Here is a 26,229-nt window from a genome sequence, read left to right on the forward strand (position 1 = left end):
CTTCATTAGTCCCAACTTATTTGCAAAAAGAAAGGAAAACTCACACAACTCGGGAGGGAGCGACGGCGAGTTGGCCGTGATCTGCAGGCACTCCTGTGCCGAACCATCGATATGCAACTGTAGCTGTCGCACAGCATCCAGTCCCAGCAATGCCATGCCTTGAGGAACAACATAAAAGCGCAGGTAAGTCAAGTTGTTCCCGCGCACAGCTCTGGATACAAAGTATCCCATGACCGGAATTTCCTTCTGTGAAAAATCCCGCAGTGTTGCAGTAGTTGAAGCCAAAGGAAGCCTGCTGGCGAACTTGGCCCGAAAAGGTGTTGTAGCAAAAAAGACACAGACGACCCAGTATCCACCACCAGTTGCAACTGCTCGCTCTCAATGATGGCATTGACGACCATAGACCTTCGTTCCGCTTGTCTGACAGCCAGCACAGTCAGCCCATCCTCTTCACAAGAGCCATCGTTTTGAATTACTCGTACATCCTGCTCTGCCGACCTACCGCAGCCCGCTTGAAAATGTCTGATTTTGTGGCATCTGGAACGGATCCCTCGCGCTCTGCAATCTTGTTAATTTACCAGGTGCCTTGTAGAGCCACAGCAGTAACATTTTCGCACCCGCAGCATTGTCAAGTCATTTTCTTGCCCCTGTCCTTTCGAAACATGATGCACTATGTCCGGTTGTAGTGGCCCTTGATCATAGACCTCAGTACCTTCGGCTGCCTGCTCGTATGTTTGCAGAATTTCTACCACCTCGGTCAACATAAGTTTTGACCTCTTCACAAGTAGTTTCTGTCGCTTCTCAGTACTTCGCAGTCCGTCAACAACCTTGTTCCGTAGAGCCGCCTCCAAAAAATTCCCGAAGTCGCACGTCTTTGCTAACTGTCGGAGCACACTGACGTATGCTCGTACTGACTCATTTGGTAACTGTCTTCTTAACGTGAATCAACGTCGCCCGACTAATATGTTCACGGTGCTTGAAAAATGATGCTCCAGTAAGCCAAGTGCCTTGGTATAACAAGTCTCTTCACTTGCCTCTACCTTGTCCTTTTCTGTGGCTAGCGTTGTAATCTGTGCTGGCTCCGGACCCAAAGTGTGGAAAACACGGCGTCCTTCAGCCCCAAAGCATTGTAGCAGAATGGCCTTTTTCTGTGGGGGCGGTTGCGTCTCTAGCCCAGTCGCTTGCAGAAAATTGGTAAAATCATCACACCACTGCTCCCAGGGAGTCGTCGCGTCTCCACGCGTCTCAAGAAAAGGCGGTAATGGCAGCAATCCGACCACTTCCATCTCGCAGGCGACGCCCCTTGGATGAACCGCGGCAGCAGAAAAACTGAGTCAGGCCAAACACTTCGTTGCTATTTTTGTCGACTGTGCCAGTATGTGGTGGCATGAAGTGCCGAGGGACCAGACGAAGCTACAATGACGGGGGTATCGAGAACGCCTCTTTATTCTGATGACTGTCGCTTATATACAGATGAGATGAATGATGGGTAGCGCCCCCTTACATACACAACAGTCATCATCGCTGGATGTAGGCCTGTACATTTTCAATTCGTACCTCTTATTCAGCTTAATTACAATAACTACCACGCTCTCGTTAATGCTGCTGAATTCCTTTATGTTGCTAGCAATGTCCTTTCTTGATCAGAAATACCACGTATAAATCTCATTTGTCCACTAAACCACGATAGCATAGTATGTGCCCACCCTTTAGCCCTGTAAATGCTACCAAATCTCAACAAGTCCTACCATCACATTTAAAGGGCAACTGCACCACTTTTGAGAATTTAGCGATATTCAAGCATTCAAAGCTATATAGGCTGTAGGCAGACAGCATGCCAAGTGTTTTTGCATCATTATCATCATCATCAGCCTGACTACACCCACTACAGGGCAAAGGCCTCTCCCGTCTCTCCAATTAACCCTGTCCTTTGCCAGCTGCATCCACCCTTTGCCTACAAACTTCCTAATCTCAACCGCCCACCTAACCTTCTGCCGCCCCCTGCTACGCTTACTTTCTCTTTGAATCCACTCCATTACCCTTAAGGACCAGCAGTTATCTTGCCTTGCCATTACATGCCCTGCCCAGGCCCATTTCTTCCTCTCGATTTCGACCAGGATGTCATTAACACGCGTGTGTTTCCTTACCCCAATTGGTCGCTTCCGGTCTCTTAACGTTACACCTATCATTTTCCTTTCCATGGCTCGCTGCATTGTCCTTAACTTAAGCTGAACCCTTTTTGTTAGTCTCCACGCTTCTGCCCCGTAGGCGAGTACCGGTAACGTACAGCTGTTGTACACTTCTGTCTTGAGGGATATTGGTAAGCTGCCATTCATGATCTGAGAGAACCTGCCATATGCACCCCACCCCATTCTTATCCTTCTAGTTATTTCCCTGTCATGATCCAGATCAGCTGTCACTACCTGCCCTAAGTAGGCCTTTACCACTTCCAGCACCTCGCTTATAATTGTGAACTGCTGTTCCTTTGCATTACTTTGGTTTTCTGCATGTTTATTTTTAGACCCACCGTTCTGCTCTGCCTGTCTAAATCATTGATCATGATTTGCAGTTCATCTCATGAGTGACTCAGCAAGGCAATGTAATCCACGAATTGCAGATTATTTAGGCATTCTCCATTTACACTTATTCCCAACTGTTCCCAATTCAGGCCTCGGAATACCTCCTGTAAACAGGCGGTGAATAGCATTGGCGAGATCGCGTCTCTTTGCCTGACGCTCTTCTTTATTGGAATTTTAGTGCTGACTTTATGGAGGACTATGGTAACTATGCAGTTGCTATATATATCTTCAAGTATTTTGACATAAGGCTCTTCTACCCCCTGATTACGCAATGCCTGTATGACTGCTGAGGTTTCCAATGAGTCGAATGCTTTCTCGTAACCAATGAAGGCTATATATAGGGGTTCGTTATATTCTGCGCATTTCTCTATCACCTGATTCATAAGTGTGAATATGATCTATTTTGGAGTAGTATCCTTTACGAAAGCCTGCCTGATCATTTGGTTGATTAAAGCTTAAGGTTGTCCTGACTCTATTAGCGATTACCTCAGTAAATACTCTGTAGACAGCGGATAGTAAACTGATCGGTCTGTATTTTTTCAAGTGTTTTTGCACTAGCATTTAAAATAGTGACATATTCAACGACTGAATTTTGGTGGTAGTGAGCTATAATACATACAGGCTATTCTTGGGTTGGCTCTTGCTATCGTGAAGTGGCCGGCAGTCGGTGATGCCTGGTGATTTCCATAGACCAGCACACCAGCTGCGTTTGGACAGCTGGGTTGGAGCTGGACACTGCGACATGCCATCGCTGATGGCGGCTAGAACTAAGAGGATATGTAAAGTATGTGATGGAAATCAGCTCTTGGGCCTCCGCATAGGGCGCACTCTGGAGAGAACAGCCCTGGGTGCATTAGTGCTAAATGGGTGGGGGAGAGAAAGGTGAGAGGCTGTAGCTGGCGCCACGTCACCTGGGGCCGTATTACATAAGTGTCACAAATTGTCAAAAGTTATTGACAGTGACGTCAAAATGACGAAACGATGAGACGTCGCCGCTTGACGCAATGAGGAATCAGTCAATTACAGCAAGACAGTGCCCCGAGAGCATTTTTTTTCAGGCTGAGGGGCCGCCTGCTAAATTCTTGTAAAAAGTCTTAAGAAATATGCAGCAATAAAAATAACTAATATTTTATTTTGCCAAAACATTGTGTTTAAAGATGGAAAATATTAAGCAAAACAAAAAGTGTTCGATGTTGTGCTATTAAATTTGCTGGTGGGTAACTTTTACTGCCGCGGGTATGCGCTGACGGCAGTAAAACTTCAAGCCGCTTTGCATGAAAGCAGCCAATTTCACGCCGTGTTAGTGTTTTTTACGCGCCGTCTGAAATCAAGCTACTGTGCGGTTGACCTAAGTGCACAGAAAAATGTGAATGAAGGCAGTGAAGGCTACGTGCCTGCCGAGCAACTTGCAAGGAGCGCATGGTACAAAATCAACGAAGGCAACTTCTTGAAGTCTGTGTTGTTTGACTCTTTTGATCGATGACAAAAATGCAAAAAGGTGAGATGTCGCAGTATGTGATGGTGTGGTTGTCTGTTTCTTTTCCCTGGGGAAACAGAAGACGACCACAAAGTGCGATTGGCTGGGAAAAATAAAGTGCTTTGCCAGCATAAGCGTGTTTTATTTATGTGGCACAGAGGTGACCGCAGGAGCCCAGCCCTTCTGCTCGCTAACTTTGCAGATTGCCTCTAACGCCTGCCGCACGCATTTACTTACCATCGGTTGTGCGATGCCGACATGCGCCTCGTTACCAATGGCAGCTTGAAAGCCGCTGGTAGCAAACAACCGCAAAGCACACAGCACCTGCCGCCACACCGACAGCGCGCTCACACGCAAACCTCCCAGTTCATTGGCGACTTCGTCGCACAGCCACTCCACAGTCTGCTTCTCCAGTCGAAAAAGGCGTTGAAACAGCTTGTCCGGCAAGTCAAACATAGTCAAACGTGTCTTCGTGCGGTCTCCTTCGCCGTTGCTCGTGCCGGTGCAGCACTCGCACCATCGCGTACACCGCCGCCATTTTCTGTCAAAAACGAAACGGTCAAATTGACTGCCTTGAGGATGTCACAAAAAACTGTCAATTAGCGCCTGCGTAATTACATGTGCAACGTCACCACTTATGTCACATCCGTGACATAATCTGCAGCCACCCATGACACAAAAAAGCAAAATGGCCACCAGCCACGAGCGACCAATAGGAGCGAGGCTAATTGACACGTTTTTGACAACTTTGCTAATTGACAGTTCCATAACACGGCCCACGCTCTGATTTAGTGAGTGATTTGTGAGGCGGAGGATAGTGGAGTCGCTGCTGCTCCCTGTAGTGGAGTGAAATCTCGTCATTCGGTCACGGCCGCTCCCTAGTTCAGCGGCTTGCCCTGCTCGGTTGAAGTACGCTCGAGTGGTCTCATGGGCGGCTTCGTTGCCTGGATGGCCTGCGTGCGCGGGGACCTATTTGAGTTGAATGGGCCTAGTGCGGGGCTGAGAGGAATAGAGGATTTTGTGGGCGACGGCATGCGTCCGCCCTTTGGCGAAGTTTCTGTTCGTGGTTTTTGAGTCACTCAGTATGAGCGTGGCAGTGGTGGAGGAGATCACAAGGGCAATTGCAGCTTCTTCGGCTTCTAGCGAGGTGTACGTTAGGACCAATACAGCTGCTAGAGGTGAAAGATTGTGGCCGATTGCGCTAATGGCAAAGGCCGGCTGAGTGGTGTATTTCTCTTGCTGAGCATCGAGCTTGGCGGTGGACTGGGTGCATGTTTTTTGAGAGTGAACGAACTGTTAGAAGCTTCTGGGTGGCCCCGGGGGTGGGGTATGTAGGCAGGAGAGTGTTGGTTGGGTTAGGGCCTAGGATATTAATGATGCTTTGTCCTGTGGGGGTTGAGGAAAGGCGTTCAAGTTGTGCTCTGTGGTGAGATTCTGTAAGCTCGGCTAGTGTGTTATGTATGCCCATGAGTAACAGCCGTTCGTTGGAGGTGTGTCGAGGGAGGTTGAATGTGGTCTTGTATGCCTGGCGAATCAGGGTGTTGATTTTCTTCTCTGCTCTCTAAGGAAGAGATATGGGAGGAAGAGATCTGGGAACGAGTATACTATGTGGCTGATGACGAATGCTTGAAGTACGTGATAAACGTCATGTTGTCTCATGCCCTTATGTCAGTTGTCAATTCGTCGTATGAGCCGCTTGGTCTGATGGACGCTGTTTGTGAGTTTGGTTATCGTGGCGATGTTCTTGCCGTTGCTCTGGAGTAGGATGTCTAAGATTTTGACCTTTTCCACTTCTGGGATGGGGGTGCCGTCCAACATGATTTGTATTGGACGCTGGGGGCTACAGCTAGGTGGTCGAAAAATGAGTAACTCGGATTTGGTAGGGGAGCAGGCCAGGCAGATGGTTGCAGCATGCACTGCCCACCACGTCGGCACCGGCCTGCAATGTTTCTTCTATGGCTCCGGCATTTCCTGTGGTTGTCCACAGTGTAATGTCGTCGGCAAAGAACGAGTGCGAGAGATTAGGTACCGTGTTTAACACCTTAGCCATGGGAATGAGTGTTATGTGGAAGAGCAGCAGCGAGAGGACTGACCTTTGCTGGGTGCCTCTGCTGCCGAGTGCGAAGGCTGGGGAGGAAAGAGACCCGAAGGAGATTTATGCTGTGCAATGTGTTAGGAAAGCTGAGATGTATTTGAAGGTGCGCGGGCCGGTTCCTAGTGCCGAGAGCGCTTCTAGGATGGCGGAGTGGCTGATGTTGTGAAAGGCTTTGGTTAGGTCCAAAGCTAGTATTGCTCATGTGCGTTTTGCATTTCGGGGGTGGAGAGCCTCTTGCAAAATCTGAAGCATAACGTCCTGTGTAGACAGATGACTGCAGAAGCCAACCAACCATCCTGTGGGAGAGTAGGTCGTGATTGTCCATACGGTTCTGTAGGCATTCCAGGACCATGTGTTCAAACAGTTTGCCCAGAATGTGAGGGAGATTGGGCATAGGATTTTAGATCTAGAGGTTTACCTGGTTTCAAAATAAAGGTTATACGGGCGTATGTCCATTGGGCTGGTAGCGCTCCATCCTGCCAGCACTTGTTGAACTGGTCTGTTATAGCCTGTATAAAGCGCTCGTCCAGATTCCTGAGCATCTTGTAAAAGTGATTTTGTCTGCCCCTGGGGCCGAAATGGTGCGTAGTTTCTACATGGCGGTTTTAACTTCCCATGTCAAAATGTCCTCATCTAGTGTAGGTTTGGGGCAGCCGGTGTAAGTAGGGAGCGGGGTAGGTGGAGTTGTGGTAAGGTATTGTGCTTTAAGAGCGTCTAACAGGATGTCATCCTGTAGAGGGAGCTTGTGTAGAATGCGGTTGGCATTTTTCCTTTGCATTGCTTGTGCCTCCTGGTATGAGCAAGCAACGAAGAAATGTCCATGTGACTTGGAGGCTGAGGTTGGCGCTCATGCGATCGCACAGCTGGCCTCATTGCTGGTGTGCCAGTTGGCTTGCGTGTGCTTCAATCTCCTTCACGAGCACGGCAATGTGCCACTTGAGTGGCCGACTGTGTTTGTTAGCAAGCCACCTTTTTTGAAGGCTGGCATGTGCTTCCCACAGATGTAGTAGGCAACTATATGCCGTCTCTGCATTTGAGGCGTCAGGGATTGTGGACGTGGCCCCAGCCACGTACTTTGTGAGGGTTTGTGTCCAGGAATCCAGATCTGTGATGGTGTCTAGGGTATCTCGTCAGCTTGGACGGAACTTGTACCAGTCCACCACCTCCAGGCATCGTTTTCTAACCTGGGCTAAGGTTGTGAGGTTGAGTTCAGTGCTGAGTATATAGTGATCACTACCAAACGAGTGCTGCATGTTTGTCCAATGACTCTTGGGGAGGTGTTTTGAGAGGGTTAGGTCCAGGCTATTGCTGTGTTGAATACTTGTTCCAAACCTTGTGCATTGGTCTATGTCATTGAGCAGAGATAAGCCTTCGTTCTGGATGAAAGCCCAAACCAAGGTGCCTTTACGGCAGTTTTTATGGTAGCCCCAACTCGTGTGGTTGACGTTAAAGTCGCCAATTATCAGAATGGGGTGGTCCGTACTGAACGTAAGTGCCTTGCGCATTGCTGCAAGGATAGGTGCCAAAGAGCTTTTCTAAACCGTGCTCGATTGCACTAATGTTACGGTGAACCAAGGTCGCTGCTCGCGTTCATGGTGCACGTTGGTTGACTCATGAACTGTGTAGTTTTGAAGCTCGACATTACAGAGGGTTTCTTGCAATGCTATAATGGTAGGGATCTCGTCTGCTGAGAGGTCTTGGAGGTGAAGTTGCAGGTTGTTGCACTTTGCTCGGAAGCTCCTGCAATTCCACTGCCACACTCAAATGCAGCTACATTGTGTCGCAGCCATGTTGGGGGTGACTGACGGGTCTATGAGATTTGGGCCGTTTGTCTGAGTGGTGAATGTTCCTTGGATGTGGGGCTGGATTTGAGCCACAGAGGCCTCATGAGTGCCTTGACGTTGCTCGAGGGCAATCGGCCGGCCTGCAATGCTTGCCAGCCATTCTGCAGTATCAAAAGCGTAGGACGTTCATGTTTTGTTCGAGGCTTTGAATTATCGAGGTTAGCTGAGTGAGCGCAGCTGTGCCTACCAAGTTGTGGGAGTCGTTTTCAAAAATCTTGCGCCCTGCGCTTAATTGGGGAGTTGCGAGTAGGCGACGCAGCGCGTGAGGAAGTGGAGGAAGGGGAAGGAGGGAGTTGCTTGGGTGGGATAGTTTGTACTGGATTGGGGGGACTGAAGTCTTTGCGCTTCCCCTCAAAGCACCAGAGGAGTGCGGGCCAGTTCAGTGCGGCATCACGGAAATGATTTCAAATTACCGCTGCCATCAGCCGCACCGTGCCGTGCCTCGTTGGATGCTGCCAAACAACGCCTTCGGTGGCGCTGGTTTTTTTCCTTCATAGCAGGCATTTTTGTGTTGGAAATGTACCGATACCTTTGATGATGTCCCCATGTGGCCCCACATGGCAGTGTGTGCTGCGGAGAAGCTTGAAGGCCTTCATGATTTTAATCGGCGATTATGTCACCATTTCAAAGGCTAGCCCAAAAGGATTTTGCGTGCTTTACCAGAAAGTTTCATACATTTCTAAAACCTAAGCAGTTGCCCTTTAATACCCACTAGCTCTTCAAACAGCAGACCTAGACTAGCCTCACTGGCTAGGGTTCTACCGTTAAATGTTTTTAGGTCCAGTTTCGAATGACTGCCTGTCCGGAGCCAGAGGTTCTTAGCACCCTACAATGCATCACAGGCCTGACAGCCGTCTTGGTCAGTTGCTTAGCAGCCACTGGGGACTGTGGGACGAAGATTATTTAGTGTATTCATATTGGAGGTGGTGGCCAAGTACTACACCAGGGTGGCTGAATACTGTTCTCGTGATGGCACATATGTGCACTCGAAGAAGAGCTGTTTCATAGTAATGCATATACCAGTCCCAGCTAAATGTAACAAAGCCTTTAAAAAACACGGAATGTCCTAGCCGTGTGAGCCAACTGATGGTTTAGAGTCGCATGACCAAGTTTTCAGTATTTTTTGTTCACCAAAGCTAACTAATTAAGCATAATTAGCAAACTTTTTAATTATTGACTTAAGGAACAAGCTGTCAATGAAAAAGTTGCAGATCGCTTTGAAAAACATCTGGCTGAAACATTAGTACCAAGGTACTGGTTACGTAAAGTAGTTTTTTTATCGGCCTCAAGCAATAACTTGCAGCATAAAAAAAAAAGCTTCCATGTGACAACGGTGCCACTTAGAAAACAAACCCGTTTTTTTCTGAAGTGCTCTTCCTGATGAGCCTTTGTGTGCACACTGGGGCAGAGGTGTGGGCCAACAGCTGGTCACGCAATAGAAATAAAGCTACGTAAATTGTACCTTGATGGGAACAGTTTTTTGAGACAATCTACAAGTTTTCCATTGACACTTTGTTCCTCGAGTCAACAATTAAAAAGTTAGCTAATTCAGATTACTAATTAACTCTGGAGAACAAACAAATACTCCCGACTAGGCCACGCGACTGAACAACCCTCAGTTGGTTTCACTGAGGTAGGAATCTTCAGCATTTTTTTAAAAGCTTGGTTATAATTAGCTGGGACACCTGGTTTATTATGTACATACTTCAGAGGTTCCAAAAATATTTTTGTCAAACATTTATCAAATATCTTGAGTGCCCCGGTAGCAGCATCTATATTACAATGATCCTACACTATCTGAATAGAAATTTTGCAGTACACGGTATGCAGACAAGACATTATAGATGCACTATTGTGAATCTTCACCGCAGGTCGTTCACCATGCGCCTCATCTTTGTACAGGAGGCTCTGTTGCTGTCAGCGCAAGGTTTATCGCCTGCAACCACGCTAACGCCGGTATCGACAGCACCAAGCGTCAGCAATCAAGCTCGGATACTCAACGTCATCATCGAACCGCCCCCTTTCCCAAGCCATGGATTCGTGACGTCACCGGCCATTACCCCTATTAAGACTGTCCAGCACCCGAGGATCTTCAGTGGGCACGGCGAAAGCGCTTGGCACAGGTCGTTCACCATGCGCCTCATCTTCTTTGTACAGGTTGGTCACAACTGTTCGTTTCGTAGTGACAATAGGTTTTTAGTTGTTCTGCCGTGCCCTCAACTTTGTATAAGTATAGCCTATGATTGTTTCTGCTCCTGCAAACTGATGTTGTGTGGCGATGTTGAGGAAAATCCTGGGCCAACAGTTGAAGAAATGTTTCAATCCTTGATAGAAGGACAACAGGCAATAAGAAATGATATCGCGGACTTGAAAATGCGCCTTGAAAATACAGAAAAAGCGGTCGATTGTTTTGACAAGCGTTTGACTCAGTTGCAAGAAGACGTACAAGAAAATACGAGCACAGCTGCTACCTTGGTCACAACTGTATGTAAAATGGAAGAGATACTAAAATCACAGAAAGCCAAGATGATCGACCTTGAAGATCTAAGTAGGCGATCAAATCTGATAGTTTTTGGCGTTCCGGAAATTCCCAATGAAACTTTGTCGCTCCTACGTGACAAGGTTTTAAACGACGTCTTTCTGAATAAATTGGGCTTGAGCTGTTCGTCGGTGGCAAGAATACATAGGCTTGGGAGGAGTTCAGATGGCAAGCCGATTATCGTGTATTTCTAGGACTACACGGAAAAACATTCAGTCATGCAGAACGCATTTAAGCTAGAAGGTTCAAACATTTCTATTCAGAATGATTACTGCACTGACACGCGGCGCAAACGCAAACTGCTTTGGACTAGTGCGAAGGCAGACAAAGATAGCGGAAAAAAGGTTCAGCTGATTCACGATAAGCTGCGAATTGATGACCAGTATTTTTCTTGGGATGATGCCTCCAACTCCCGTAAACAGATTTCTGGAACTGATAGTACACCGAGCCGCAAACAAATTCTAGAACGAACAGCTCAAGGTCCGAAAGCTAGCTTTTGCAGGCGCACCAGCTCCGGTTTCTCTCATTCAATGCCAGAAGTATTGTAAATAAAACAGATAAGCTGGAAGATTTGCTTTTGTTATATGACCCCCCATGTCTGCATCATTTCGGAAACTTGGTTGCACGAAGCCATTCGCGACGACGAGATAGTTCCGCCGAACTATCATCTGTACAGAAAAGACAGGGGTTCTCGCGCTGGCGGTATTGCAGTCATAACAAAATCCAGTGTTCATGTAACAGTTGCAGATCAAATCAAGGAACACGAAAGTTTACTCTTGAAGGTATCTATCTGGGGAATGTCGTTTTTTTTGTGCTCTGTATATCGGGCCCCAGGGGCTGATGACTCTTTTATGCATCAGTTGTATGATCATCTACTGAAACTAAAGAGAAAAAACTTAATAATAGCAGGTGACTTTAATCTACCGTGTCTAAACTGGAATCGTTTAAACTATGGTTCATCGGTTTCTGGTGACTTGGCGATAGATATTATGTTCAGCCTGGGCCTCCAGCAGGCTGTGTATAGTGATACCCGTGGAAATAATATTCTCGATCTTCTATTCCTGAGCGAAGTATTTTCTGATGGAACAACAACGGTCGAGCCTGGTATATCAGATCACAAGCTGATATCTTTTTGCTGGAAAGTTCCTGCGCAGAAGCACCAAGATCATAGAACAGTTAAAACAATTAGAGATTTCACTAAGGCAGATGATGTTGCGATTATAGATTATTTAGATACACAACTTGATATAATCGAAAATAATGTTGAACTTTCATGGCAACGTTTTGAGGAGACTGTAAGGTACTGTACGGAGCACTTTGTCCCTTTAAAAGTAGTTCGAAAACAGCGCCTAAATCCTTGGATAAATCGAGATATTATTCAGACCAAGCGTAAAATAAAAAGGCTGAGAAAGAGGAACAAAGCGACAACCCCGCAGATTACGCAGCTGAAACAAGACTTACTACGAAAGGTAAATTCGGCTAGAGATGAGTTCTACAGCTTGAATCTTGAAGAATTTATTTCTAGCGATCCTAAAAAGTTCTGGCTGCATCTAAGCCAGAGAAAACAACAGATACAAAGCATTAACGTCAACGGAAATGAAATAGAGGATGCGCACTACATTGCTGAATACTTCAATGTATATTTTCAAAGTGTGTTTACAGAATGTGATCAGTGTGAACTTTCCAGTACAAGTAGCCCATCGGTAGATAATATTTTAATCAGTCGCGAAGGTGTCCTGGCATTGCTTCTAAATATAAATATTAAGAAGTCAGCTGGGCCCGATAACATTCCTAATGCTTTCTTGAGGCGATATTCTGAGCAATTATCTGAATTCATTTCTAATCTTTTTCAGTTATCCTTAAAATTAGGTGCAATACCATCAGTCTGGAGTAAAGCACGTGTTGTGCCAGTACACAAGAAAGGAAACCGCCAAACTGTTTCAAATTATCGTCCTATATCTATTACTAGCTCGTGTTGTAAGCTATTGGAACATATTGTCGCTGGTTTTATACAAGAGTTTTTGAAAGATCATAGCATACTATCACCTTTTCAGCATGGTTTCAGGAAAGGACTCTCCACTGTAACTCAACTCGTAACAACCGTACATGAGCTATCCCGCATACTTGATTTATCTGGACAAATAGATGTGCTCTTTCTGGACTTCAGCAAAGCTTTTGATAAAGTTCCCCATGCAAAGCTATTACATAAATTAGAGAAAATTGGACTCCCATTTGGTATCATACAGTGGATATGTGCTTATCTCAAAAACAGAGAACAGTTTGTTGATATTAGGAATTGTACTTCCAGTGCTCGTCAGGTCACCTCAGGAGTCCCTCAGGGCAGTGTGCTAGGACCATTGTTATTTTTAATTTATGTTAATGACTTGATTGATGTTATTCCTGGTAATGTGTCCATTCGGTTATATGCGGATGATTGTGTTATCTTCAAGGAAATCGTGTCCTATGATGATCATTATGTGTTGCAAAGATGCCTTGCTGAAATCACTGACTGGTGTTCCAATTGGGGAATGGAGCTCAATGCGGAAAAAACTGTACTTTTACGCGTAACAAGAAAAAAATCTGCTAGCATTTTTCCGTACCAACTTGGAAATAGAACTGTCCTCGAAGTCGACAAATACAAATACCTTGGCGTTACCCTCAACAATAAGCTTACATGGTCAACTCATATCTCGGATGTTTGCTCAGCTGCGCTAAAGAAATTGTGGTTCATAAAAAGAAAGCTTAAAAACGCGCCTGTAAGGACTAAAATGTTAGCCTACAATGCAATAGTGAGATCAAAGTTAGAATATGCTTCCGAACTCTGGGACCCGCATACCATGAAAGACACAAAAGAACTTGAGCGAGTACAGAGAAAAGCAGTGAGATTTATTTACGGGAAATATGCCAGGAAGGATTCGCCGTCCTCAATAATGTTACAAAATAGAATACAGAGACTCGAAATACGCAGAAAAATTAATCGTCTTGTACTACTACATAACACTCTTTCTGGAAAAAATAATATGACGCTACCAGCTTCCGTATGTCGGCCTTCTACGAGGAGAACACGACACAGTCATGAGTATTTGCTTGCACCGATCTTCGCGAAGACAAACGCTTACAAGTACAGTTTTTTCCCTCGAACGGTGAACGATTGGAATTCACTTCCCATTAGTGTATTTCGGTCTAACGACTTCATGGCTGCATTGCAAAATCATTTTTGTGCAAGTTAGCAATGTTGACGTTATCATATGTGCTTCTTTTAGTGCATTATGTTCATTTCATGTTGCATTGTATACGCTTTTCTGTGTTTTCTTGTTTGTGATATGCCCCTCCTGCTTGGGCCAAAGTATTGGCCTGCAGTATTACTAAATAAAATAAAAATAATAAAAATGTTCAGTAGACAGCGGTGGTTGATTGCACAAAGCACCTCTACAGTCTAGTGCACTTCAGAGGGCGTTGGCTGCCTCAAAAAGTCGAGACAAAGTTCTCTGCCCCCTGCAACCCGCTTCCAGATGCTAATTTTTGCAACTAAAATGCTACCAAAGCTTTTAAGAGAAAATTGGCGCCTTCCGACACAAAACAACACACGGCAGAGGCTACTGCCCTAAGTCGTCTTGATGAGCAATGCCTGAAGAGGTTCATAGGCACTCACAAGATTGCTTGATTCCTTTGCAGACAAAGCTTATGAACATACCACAGCCACTGTCATCGGCTACGCTAGAAGTCTTTCTGAAACCTTGAAAAATGTGCCCAACTTTAACTACTATACTGCACTGTACAACCGCTTTGTAGATAAAGATGCATTTGCATGGCTTCTTGAATTGCATAAGCCCTCTCTTATGTGTTTTAACATTGGACTCTGTGTTACAGAAGACCGGTCAATGCTCTGAATAAAGACATTTTTGTAGATGTAAACAAGCTTCTAGCAATACTTCTAAACCTGTTCATTTTTACAGTGGGTCAGATTTTAGATGTTCCAAGGACATGGCTCTTACCGGCCACTTACCTTCTGACACTATCATAAGGTTTACACATTTGAACTAAAATTTCTAGAGGCTTTTCACCATGGATCCCCTCATTTGAAATGGGCACAAATATACCCGTTAGGTGTTTCAGAAAAGCTATAAAATCCCGAACAAGCACACTTTGTTTCGAAAACGGTACTAAAATGGTCATTTTAGTACCCCTGCTGCAATTTGTCGGCCAACCAAAAAAAAATCTTTGGACGAGCGCTACTCACTCTAAACGGAACAAAGAGTGCCAGAAAACGCGCAACAAGCTGGTCTCATCAGCAGCCAGAAAGAACAGTCGGCTGATGACAAGACTGGCTCGTTCGAGTCCGTTACGGAGTTAAGAAAGCTGCCCGAAAGCGACGCATTTGCTGAAAAAGTGGAATGGCTGTAATCCACTGAATTCCCCTCATCCGTTTTGCTTGCACTGCTGAAACTCTTCAAATGGAAGCTGACTGACCATAACTGGCATTTCATTAGAAAAGAGAAGGAAGAGCTTCAAGGCATATGTTCCCCCACCTCATAGGGTGCTGGCTCCTCCCCACAGACCTTTCAGCTAGCATTTAAAAAATCGAATACAAATAAAATGCCTGCAACAAATAAAAACAATTTACCCTGTGCCTCTGCCTTGCAGTAAGGTGACATACGCGAGCCCAAACACTGCACTGACAGTGTGTAACACAGGAGAACAGCTGCTCTTCAAGTGTGTAGGTCACAGGTGTCCTTTGCCTTTGTATATACATGCTTTATTTGCAAAAACACTGATGTATGTGCAATAAAAATGCTGCTTAATGAAATGATAATGAAAGCCCACTTTTTGGCAAACTAGTAGGCTCGTATGGCTCTGAAGAAGGTTTGCGGTTAAGTGACAACGACAGAGGAGATGGCACAATATATGGTGATGTCAACGGGAACACAAAGCGCGAAAGACGGTGATGGGCACATCTTTGTTTCACGGCTTTAGAACCATAGTAACAGAAATGACCCCCGTGAAATCCTGTGCTGACTATACTGGCCACTCAGTTTGTTTCTTTATTTATTTATGAAGTCGAGAGTTGGACGAAAACTCGCCTGGTCGGGGACAATCACAATAAAACTTAAAAAGGGGGACACCGACCAAAAGTAAAAACAAAAATAACAAAACGATGTTTCATTGTGCATAAGGCTCATTGTGAACAAAGGTCATTGTGAACAAGGCTCCTCCAGTAAGGGAGCCGAAACGTCGTTTTGCTGCTTTTTTGCTATTACTTCTGGTCGACGTCCCCCCTTTTATTTATTTATTTATTTATTTATTTATTTATTTATTTATTTATTTATTAGATACTGCCAACTGCCTCTTGGCAGTCCAGGCAAGAGTGAGTGAGTACAAAGTCGGCATTGCAAGTCAAAATAACAAGAACATGAGTTAAAGGGACCATGAGAAAAATACTTATAAATACAGACTATTGAGTCGGCAAAGGCAGCTTACACAAAATTACAATAAAGCGGACACTGATGTCATGAAAAGGAAAAAGAAGCAAAACACCAATGCAATGTTCAAAAACAGGAAACTGGTGACTAAAACTAACGCACTTCATTGCAAAGATTTCACGGCAGACACAAAGGATTCGACTGACGACATACTAGCGACTTCTTGATGTAGAGCATTCCACACTGCTATAGTTCTGGGGAAAAACGAGAAGCGATAAGCAGTAGCTTTAGTTTGTGGCATCACAATTGTTTTGCTGTGCTTGCCTCTGGTCTCTCTTGTTTCATTAAAATTAATGTAGATGTTGAAATCCATTTTTGTTTGTTTATCAATGATAATAAACAAAGTTTGTAAGCGATGTAGTCTGCGCCGAAATTCTAGCGATGGGAAGCCAGAACATGTTCTGAGATCAGTGATCAGGGCTCGTCTACTATAAATATTATAAATAAATCTAAGGGCTATCCTTTGCACACTTTCAATGCTGTTGATGTCTTTGTGTGGGAATCCCACACAGCATCAGCATAATCAAGCAATGCTCTGATGAGTGTTGTGTAGGCAGCTAGTCCTACTAGTGCAATGTTTAATCATCATCATCATCAGCCGGACTACACCCACTGCAGGGCAAATGCCACTCCCATGTCTCTCCAATTAGCCATAGCTTCCTTAGCAACGCCGAAATGACTGATTGGACATGAGCGCTCCAGGTTAGTTTCGAGTCAATGACTACACCCACATATTTAAATATCAGCCGTCTTAATTACTACATTGTTGATTTTATATGTCCAAACTAATGGTGCTTTCTTCCTTGTAATCATCTTTGTGTGCATTTTGAGGCGATTAAGTTCATATGCCAAGACTGACACCAATTATCGATTGCATTAAGGCAATTATGTATAGCAGTCTGATCATGGAGTGATTGAAAGTTGTGGTACACAATCCAATCATCAGCGAAGAACTGGCATTGTACCGGGGAATGAAAGGTCAAATCATTTAGATAAATCAAAAAGACGAGCGGTTCAAGTACTGAACCTTGCGGTACACCGGAAAGTACGGGAGCAGGTGAAGAAATCGAGCTTCCTACATGGACATATTGTGTTCAATTAGTTAAATAAGAGTCAAGCCAGAGAAGAATTTGTTTTTTGAAGTGAATAACGTGCTACACACTGACAAAAATGACAACTGGAACGGCGGACACAGGACAAGTGCGCGCTTGTCCAGTTGTCGTTTTTGTCAGTGTGTAGCATGTTATTCACATCAAATGTACAACCAATTAGCCCACATTGCTGCCTTGCTTAAGAATTTGTTCAAAAGTGCACACTGTAGCTTCAGGTTTAGTCTTTTGTGACAAACACGGTGAAATGCTTTCTGAAAATCAAGAAAAAGCACATCTATTTGCCCACCGCGGTCCAGCGCTGCCATGACTTCATTGGTAATATGTAGAACCTGAGTAACTGTAGATAGGCCACACCGAAACCCATGTTGTCCTTCCAAAAAGAAACTATTGTTGTACAGAAAGCTGCTCAAGTGCTTAAAAACGAAGTGCTCCATCATCTTACTAGTGGTGCAGAGAACCGAGACGGGTCTGTAATTAGTAATACTCACTTTATCTCCGAACTTATAAATGGAAATTACCTTTGCTGCTTTCCAATCATTAGGAAAGACACCTTGCTTTCGACTCTCATTAAATATTATAAACAGATATTTTGCACACCGCTCCGCGTACCTAAAAAGAAAATTATTTGGTATGTCATCAGGACCAGCACATTTCTTTGTCTATGTTTAATACGGATGAAAGGATACCTGTATAGGTCAAGTTGTCGTGCTAGTTGGTGTTGATCCATTGTTGTTGACAGCGCTTAAAAAACACGGACAGAAGACAGTCGTCTTCCATGTTTCCATGTGACGTCGTCTTCCATGTTTTCTGTCTTCTGTCTGTTCTTTAAGCGCTGTCAACAACAATGAAATAATACCTTTTTCGCAAAACAAAAAGTCCATAAGTCCGCAGCCAGAACCTGACAATTTTGGACTATCGTCATCAGTAACGCATAGAAATACCGAAACAAAGTACTCGTTGAACACATCAGCAATATTCTGGTTATCACTGATCTCAGTATCAATTCAATCTAAGTTTGGTGACCGGGTCCTTTTTATTCCACTATATGGATCCAAAACTTTCTTGGAGCAATAGAAAAAAAATGGTGTAGCTTAACACTGAAAAAAAAATGGTACTTTAAGCCTTATTTTTTTTCCTAAGTTCAGTTCGCACTGACGGTAGCAGAGAACGATCAACATAACTATTGGAATGTGACAGGCGTTTAAGCGGCGCTTTAGCTGCCGTATGTAAAGAGTGATACAAGGGTTGTTGCGGGCCATTCTCTTGCCTTTTGTTGGAATGTGCCTCTGTATACATTCCTGCACTGTCTTTAAAATGCACCCATAAATCATTGACACTGAATACACCCTGAATTGATTTTTGAAGAAAAGTGTCGAAATCTTGTTCTAAGTAGTCGAGTTGAAAACTTGTTCTAAGTAGTCGAGTACTTTCATCAGCCGCTTTCTTAAAATCCAAGAATACTTTGTCTGGACAACGCATAATTTTTTGCTGTAGATTGCTTTTAAAGAGGGTCGCTTCATAATCTGATATGCCTGGTAAAACTTCTACAGCAAATCCTGTTTCACTGACTGCTTCAGAGATAAGAAAAAGGTGGAGGATAGTTCTTGAGCTTGAAGTGACACATGTAGGTGTTCCTATTTGTTTTAGATTAAAAGAAAATTCCAAATCGAGCAATAATTCAGCGTGCTGACAAGAAGGCCGAGTACAGAGATTTAGCAACACTTGCTGTTGGGCTAGTTGGTTATCCATGAAGTCCGAAGGACCAGCGCACAAAAACAACGGACAGAGTAGACGAAGGACGACGTAGCCAGAAGTGCTGAACTAACAACATTTATTTCAGGAGAAGCAGGAAGTACATATATATAAAGCCTTTATCAGGCTCCATGACATAGAAGGCAAGACAAGAACCAATTTTCAAAGTGTTAAACATGAGTCAAATGATATCACAGAGTTAAAGGCGTGACAGGCGAATTAAGTTTGCCTGCACAACTGTTATCTGCCATTCATTGAGGCGCAAGCGCCAAAGAGTTACCAAGAAGAACAGCCAACAAGAACCTGGCATAAACGGGGCGATAAGGACACGGTCCGGAAGGGAAAAAACTCGTAAACATAATAAAAGGTTGAAGGGCCAACAAATAACACGGCAAAAAGTTAAAAACACTAAAAGGTACCATGAAAACCAAGTGTGATGTTGCGATCATAAGACGAGAAGGGAAAGTAGACAAACTTTACCCAAAAACCTAGGAAAAACCAAGAGCTGAGAAAGAAGGCAGAGAAGCATGACTAAAATCCGGAACTCTGTGACAAATAGGAAAGTCCTTTATCACGTAATAAATTGAAGCGCTTCTGTCCTTCTTCTACTCTGTCCGTTGTTTTGTGCGCTGGTCCTTCGGACTTCATGGATAACCAACTAGCCCAAAAGCAAGTGTTGCTAAAGTTCATTTCTCGTACAGTGGGCTCTTTTTCTTCGTTCTCTGTCGACCCTTCCCAAGCAGTAGCCTTGTCGGCATTCGCTTCCTGCAAGGCAAGAACCTTTGGTTTCAGCATACATCACAGGTTTCTGCCACCAGAAATTTTATGTTTGTTTGGGAACTTCATCCCAGCCCCCAACCATGGAATTCGTCTCTGCAAGATCCTCAGATCCGAGTCGCAACACCAAGCACGTCTTCACAAGGACCATGTGCGCCTTCTGGTGCTCTCGGCAACTACAGCGGCTAGCTCAAGAAGCAGGTGGCGCGAAGTCTCCCGCACCATCAGTAGGACTACCGAATTCCTGTGGCAACAAGCTCTTCCCCAGCTCCGAGCTCTAGTTCCCAAGAAGAATCCGACTTCCAAGAATCCAGTGCATCTCGCGGAAGGTGTCTCTTTACCTGAGGATGTGCAGCGTCTACTCAGCCGAGGACCAAAGTTCGCCATGGAACCAAGACTTTCCGCGCCGGAACTACTGGCTGCAGTCAGAAAGGTTTCAAGGCTTGCACCTCAGGCTGAAGCAGATCGGGGCATATCGGAAGGTGTCGACATGTTGTCAAGGTGTAAAGGTAAACGCACTATGCTTCCTTTGCGAAAGACTGTAGACTTTCTAAGAGAAAAGAATTTAATTTTATTAACAGCCGACAAAGAAGGGGGCTTCTATGTCATTCCCAAGCATGCTTACCAAGAAAAGGCGTCTGCAGAAATCGAGTCTTGTTTTGATAAGCAGCGCGTAGCTTCGATTTCCAAAGCAAAGAAGAAGGTTAAGAATATCGCTAAGCGTAGACAGCTGGGCTAGTTGGTTCACAGTCGCATTATGATACATCGTTCTGGCGCACGAAAAACACGGACGAAGGAAGAACAGACACACAATCGCCAGACACACACCGGCGATTGTGTGTCTGTTCTTCCTTCGTCCGTGTTTTTCGTGCGCCAGAACGATGTATCATAAGGTTAAGAAGTTGTGTGAAAACATGAATTTGCATAAACTCGCTAATGCTATAAGTAACAGCAAGAAACTGACCCTGAATATGTTTTTCACAGCAAAAACGCACAAGCTAGGATGTCCTCTCAGGGTTATCATGTCAGAAACAAAGTTGGCAGAAATGTGTTGGGACATTTCTGCAGCACCAATTGAAGAAATTAATTTTGGATGAGCCATTCTTGATAAGGCATGCAGATGATGTGGTTGAATTTTTGACTCACCGTCACAACAAACCACTTTTAGGTTTCTCAGTAGATGTGAAGGATTTATATTATTCAATCCCACATGTCGACTTACTAAAATGCATTAGTGACTGCATTGACAAATTTGGTTCGGTTTCTTTTCAAAATGAGAGTGGCATTCCGGTGGAAGGTTTTCTCGAACTTTTATCGGCCTACCTGAAATCAACCATTGCAACATGGAATGAAACTCCGTTCCTGCAAAAACAGGGTATTTGCATAGGATCCCTCATAGCCCCGATTTTAAGTGATCTTTATCTATCTGGACTGGACAGAGAAGTGAACAGCCGTTTTCAAGGAACGAATGTTATAAAGATCTTCCGCTTTGTTGATGACTTTCTTGTGATCTTGGATTGTAGCCAGACTACTTTCCATGTCGAAGTTTCTAAGACCCTGGCTGTATTCTCCGAGTGCCTATCAGCTTTAACTCTAACCCATGAATTGCCGAGCAATGGCTTTTTGATTTTTAGAACTAGGACTCCATTTCACACTGGATCACGCCTGCTGATCTTATGAGCCAAGGGGAACAACGCCAATTCTCCCGTTTGATTCAGCCCACTCGAAGTTGGTTAAAAGGAATGTAGTTCAAGGAATTTTCAGAAGTGCCCTTACAAAATCCTGTGTTCACAAAATAGAAACAAGTTTTTTAGCCCAAGCAGGAAGACTAGAAAACGCAAGCTACCCTCCTAAGCTTTTAGCCTCTGTGGCAGAAGCTATCTTCAAAAAATTAAAAGAGCAACATGGCTCAGGCCCTAAGACAGATAAGCCTAGCAGAAACAAAGTAGCGGTTATGCCTTACTTGCACCACATTTCGCATAATATCAGGAAAATTGGAAAAAGAGTTGGCGTTGAAGTTGTATTCAGTGCTCCTAAATGTCTGTCTCAAATGTGTAACAGAGTAAATTCAACAAGGGAAAAAGTAGAAACGTGCACTGTCCGACACCAGCAGCGTTTTGTCCAGTGTACAGACTCAGTAGTGTACTCCATTCATTTGCCATGTGGAAAGAGGTATATCGGGCAGACAGGTCGCTGTTTAAATGAAGGCTGAAAGGGCATAACTATAATGTCAGTGTTCAAAGCAGGCACATTGGAATTCATTGTCACGACTGTAAAGTTTTAGAAACAGGCTGTTCACCTGGATTTGAAACAACGCAAGTTTTAGCGAAGAACAGAAGCGCACTGGTTCGTGAAATCATTGAGGCAGAAAAAATACAAGCGCTAAAGGAACAATGCATTAGCAAACCTTCAATTTTATTATGTGATAAGGAACTTTCCTATTTGTCACAGAGTTCCGGATTTTAGTCATGCTTCTCTGCCTTCTTTCCCAGCTCTTGGTTTTTCCTAGGTTTTTGTGTAAAGTTTGTCTACTTTTCTTTCTCGTCTTATGATCGCAACATCACACTTGGTTTTCATGGTACCTTTTAGTGTTTTTAACTTTTTGCCGTGTTATTTGTTGGCCCTTCAACCTTTTATTATGTTTACGAGTTTTTTCCCTTCCGGACCGTGTTCTTATCGCCCCGTTTATGCCAGGTTCTTGTTGGCTGTTCTTCTTGGTAACTCTTTGGCGCTTGCGCCTCAATGAATGGCAGATAACAGTTGTGCAGGCAAACTTAATTCGCCTGTCACGCCTTTAACTCTGTGATATCATTTGACTCATGTTTATCACTTTGAAAATTGGTTCTTGTCTTGCCTTCTATGTCATGGAGCCTGATAAAGGCTTTATATATATGTACTTCCTGCTTCTCCTGAAATAAAAGTTGTTAGTTCAGTGCTTCTGTCTAAGTCATCCTTCTTCTACTCTGTCCGTTGTTTTTGTGCGCTGGTCCTTCGGACTTCGAGTACAGAGATCGTCCCAGCTGATGATCGGTAGATTAAAGTCACCACGCAAGATAATATGAGTGCAGCATTTACTATGAGCATAAGGAAAATCGTGCAGCAATTCCAAAATTGAGATGTCTTCATTCGGAAGCCTGTATACTACACAAATACACCAAGCATTTGGCAGCAGCAGCAGCGGACTGTTTCTACGCCGGATTGCCTGCCATCGTTTGCTTTCTTTCACTACTTCGCAAGCTGCTACAAAACTTTGGACACGGGCAGTGGTCGCCAAAACACTGATCTGCTATCTTCAGAGAAATGGACGGAAAAGCAGCTGTGTGCAAGCCAACGTCACAGTGCAATGAAAGCCATGGACTACGCCCCTTAGGCATCAAGCGTTAGGCAGCAGGGGCAGCAGACTGTTTCTACACCGGATCACCTGACATCGTTTGCTTTTTTTCACCGCTTCGCAGGTTGGTGCCATGAGTTTTCTTGTACTGTTTTATGTACTTTTACAACACTCTGCAGCCGCTGCTGCTACTGCTGCCAACCCAGTTTCTTTGTTTACTCTGTGATCCTGTTACTTTGCTCTAATGCAGGCCAAACAACCTGTGTATCGTGCAAAGAAAAACTTGGGGATGAAGACTAGAATGCCACATGTGTAGAGTGTTCCTTCACTTACCATTACGGTAACTGTCCGGGGAGCTGCGAGAAAAGTGGGAAAGGTAAAGGTGCTAAAAGTTCATGGAAATGCCCAACTTGCAAAGCTGCTCATCTGAGAGGGCAGAAATCATTAGACAAGCACAACAGCGAGGAAGGCTGTGAACACACTGGCCGACATCAATGCAAAGTTGGCTGTTTTGGTCAAGATGAAAGTGCAAGTTGATGGTTTGGCGGGTTTAACAACTATAGAAAGTCTTGAAACATCTGTTCAAATGATGTCTGAAAAGTATGATGAAATTCTGGCCAACCAAAAAAAAACAGGATTCTGATATTCAGACACTCAAAAAAAGAATGGACGACCTTGATCACGCAAATGAAATTAGAAACCCAAAATTGCAGGTCAATGAGCTTGAACAGTATGGTAAACGTCAAAACCTTGAACTTCACGGCCTTAAAGGGGCTCTCAAATGCCTTCCGAGGAGAGCACATCAACTCACTTAATCACTGCACTGTGTTGCCATGAAAACCAGAGCCAAATAATACCCTTATACGCGCAGCAGACGACCCGCAATCACGCGCGACAGTTGGCGAGCCCTTCCTGGCGACTTTTTCATGCTTGCACCCTCCTCCGTCGCTCTCATCTACGTATACATGTCGAGAAATGGCTATTGGTTAGATTCTTTCAGACGTCAGGCAGCTATCGTGCCCGCAGCCAATAAGCCGCTTAGCTCCGGCGGGTCGGGAAGCTCCGTTCCCAAAGCGGGGGTCAAAGGAGGAGCGCCTAACTTCCAGCGTGCAAAAAGTGACGAGAGAAGAGGGAAAGGCGCGATGACACTGAAATTAAAATTTTGACTACAGATAACTCAGCTTCTACAAAATGCATTTAAAAAATTCTTGCTGGACACTACTTGTGCAGCAGCGTGCTTTAATATTCCAGGCATTCCGCAACTGTATTAGAGCCCCTTTCACAGACCCTTTAGGCAAAATGAGGATGAAAACAAACTAGCCGAGTCACTTGGTATCGATTCACTCGAAAAAACTTACCTCAATAAAATTCACAGGCTCCCCTCAAAAAATGCAAACCCCCCAGTTTTAATACGTTTCATCAGCCGCAAGACCAAGGAGCAATGGCTATCCAAATCTCAAGAACTTAGAACGCAACAGTCTGACTTCCGGTTCCATGAAAATCTGACAGCCAAAAACAAGCGACCTCTCTGGCTTGCTCGCATGAAGGCAAAAGAGTTTGACTATAAGTTCAATGGGCACGAAATGGGAAAATTTTCTCACGAAAAAGGGAAGGCGACAGTGTAATATGCACTGCTTCTGAGAGCGATCTCGAGAAGATTAGATAGCTTTCCCTTTATCGTCTCAAGCTCTACACCTGATTTTTTTTGTTCAATATCACTATGGCTTACATTGATTTGCTTCTTTCAATAACCAAATGTCAAGCTTGAAGAAGCCTGAAAAAAAATTATCTCTCAGCTCTTCATTTAAACGTCCAAAGAATATGTCATAAAGAGGATGAACTGGTCACATTGGTCAATGAACTGTCGATAAAATTTGATGTCCTCGTACTCCCGGAAACAAGGTTGAAAAGTGAGTTTGATGCTATTCATCTTGAGCCTTACACCAGTGTTTCTCGAACAAGGGGTGACAGGAGAGGAGGTGGACTCACTGCATACATAAAAAATGAGTCCTACTACATACTGCCCGAAATTTGTGAAAACAATGAGGATATTGAGGTACTGGCAGTGTCTATTAATAACATTATTGTGATAGCCATTTATCAACCCCATCGAGCTCTGAACACGTTTTGTAATCACCTTGAAAAAATATTGGACTTCGTAACAATAACATGAATGCAGTGATTGTAGGTGATATCAACATAAGCCTTCTCTACAAACAACCAGCGACTAAACACCTGCTTGACCTGTTGCTTAGCCATGGATGGCTTTGATAACAAGGTTGGATCTCCAACTAGGTTGACTGATTTTTCTGAGACACTCATTGACGTGTGTCTGTGCAACTTTGGCTGTTCTGGTGTAATTTATGGAGTCCTGACTGTTGGTCTCAGTGATCATATGCCCATTTACAGCCTGATCCCACACCACACTGAATACAAAGATAAAAAATAACAAGAAAACAGTTATTGGAGGATTAATGACGAAAGTGATGCCAATCTTAGGAGTCTAGCTATGAACGCGGATTGGAGTGTAGTCCTATCAGAAAGTGATCCATGCTTTGCGTAAGCAACATTTCAAACAATTGTTCAGTCGCTTTATAATGAGGCCTTTCCGTGGCGGCCTACAACGAAACATAAAAAGTACAGGAAACCATGGATCTCAAAAGAACTTTATGACCGCATACTACAAAAAAATCGCACATTCTCAACTTTTATTGAAACAAAACAACAGAGATATTTCGAGATTTAAAGAAAATAAGGAACAAGCTAGGAGCCGACATAAAGAAGGCTAGACAACAATACTATCTAAACAATTTCTCCACCACTACATCTCCAAAGCAGAGTTCGGGCTCTCGTAAACGATATCCTCCGAAAAAAATCAGTGTCCTCTCTTCACTCAACATTAATGGCAAAGAATACACGAGGATTGACTTGACAAATAAATTTAACGAGCATTTCCTTACTGGTGTAATGGAAAATGTAGATCCATTCCGTAAAGAGCCTACAAGTTGCATAAAGAAGAGATGCACATCCTAACGCAGCCAATTAAATTTGTTGCAGATATTATAGCTGCTCCAATAGCACATATCTATAGCATCATGTTTAACACTGGTAGGTTCCCACACTTGATGAAAGTGGCTCGTGTAGCTGTAATTCACAAGGGCGGTGACGCCAACAACATCAACAACTACAGACTGATTTCTGTTCTTTCTAGTTTTGCGAAGGTTGCTGAACATGTAACAAATA

General features: G+C 44.1%; 1 protein-coding gene across 3 annotated transcripts in view; it reads right to left on the reverse strand.

The window, feature by feature from the left end:
* Positions 1-26,229, reverse strand: part of LOC144102114 (uncharacterized) — a 116,791-nt gene that overhangs the window by 76,576 nt on the left and 13,986 nt on the right. The window contains exon 2 of one of the 3 annotated variants that reach the window (XM_077635405.1): positions 4,193-4,597. The exons of the other annotated variants lie outside the window; for them this stretch is intronic. Coding sequence (XP_077491531.1) covers positions 4,505-4,597 — 93 coding nt within the window. The 3' untranslated portion in view covers positions 4,193-4,504. Of the gene's footprint in view, positions 1-4,192; positions 4,598-26,229 lie in introns of those variants that run through there. 3 annotated transcript variants of the gene reach the window in all.

Source organism: Amblyomma americanum, chromosome 8 (genome assembly GCF_052857255.1).
Source record: "Amblyomma americanum isolate KBUSLIRL-KWMA chromosome 8, ASM5285725v1, whole genome shotgun sequence".
NCBI classification, from domain to species: domain Eukaryota; kingdom Metazoa; phylum Arthropoda; class Arachnida; order Ixodida; family Ixodidae; genus Amblyomma; species Amblyomma americanum.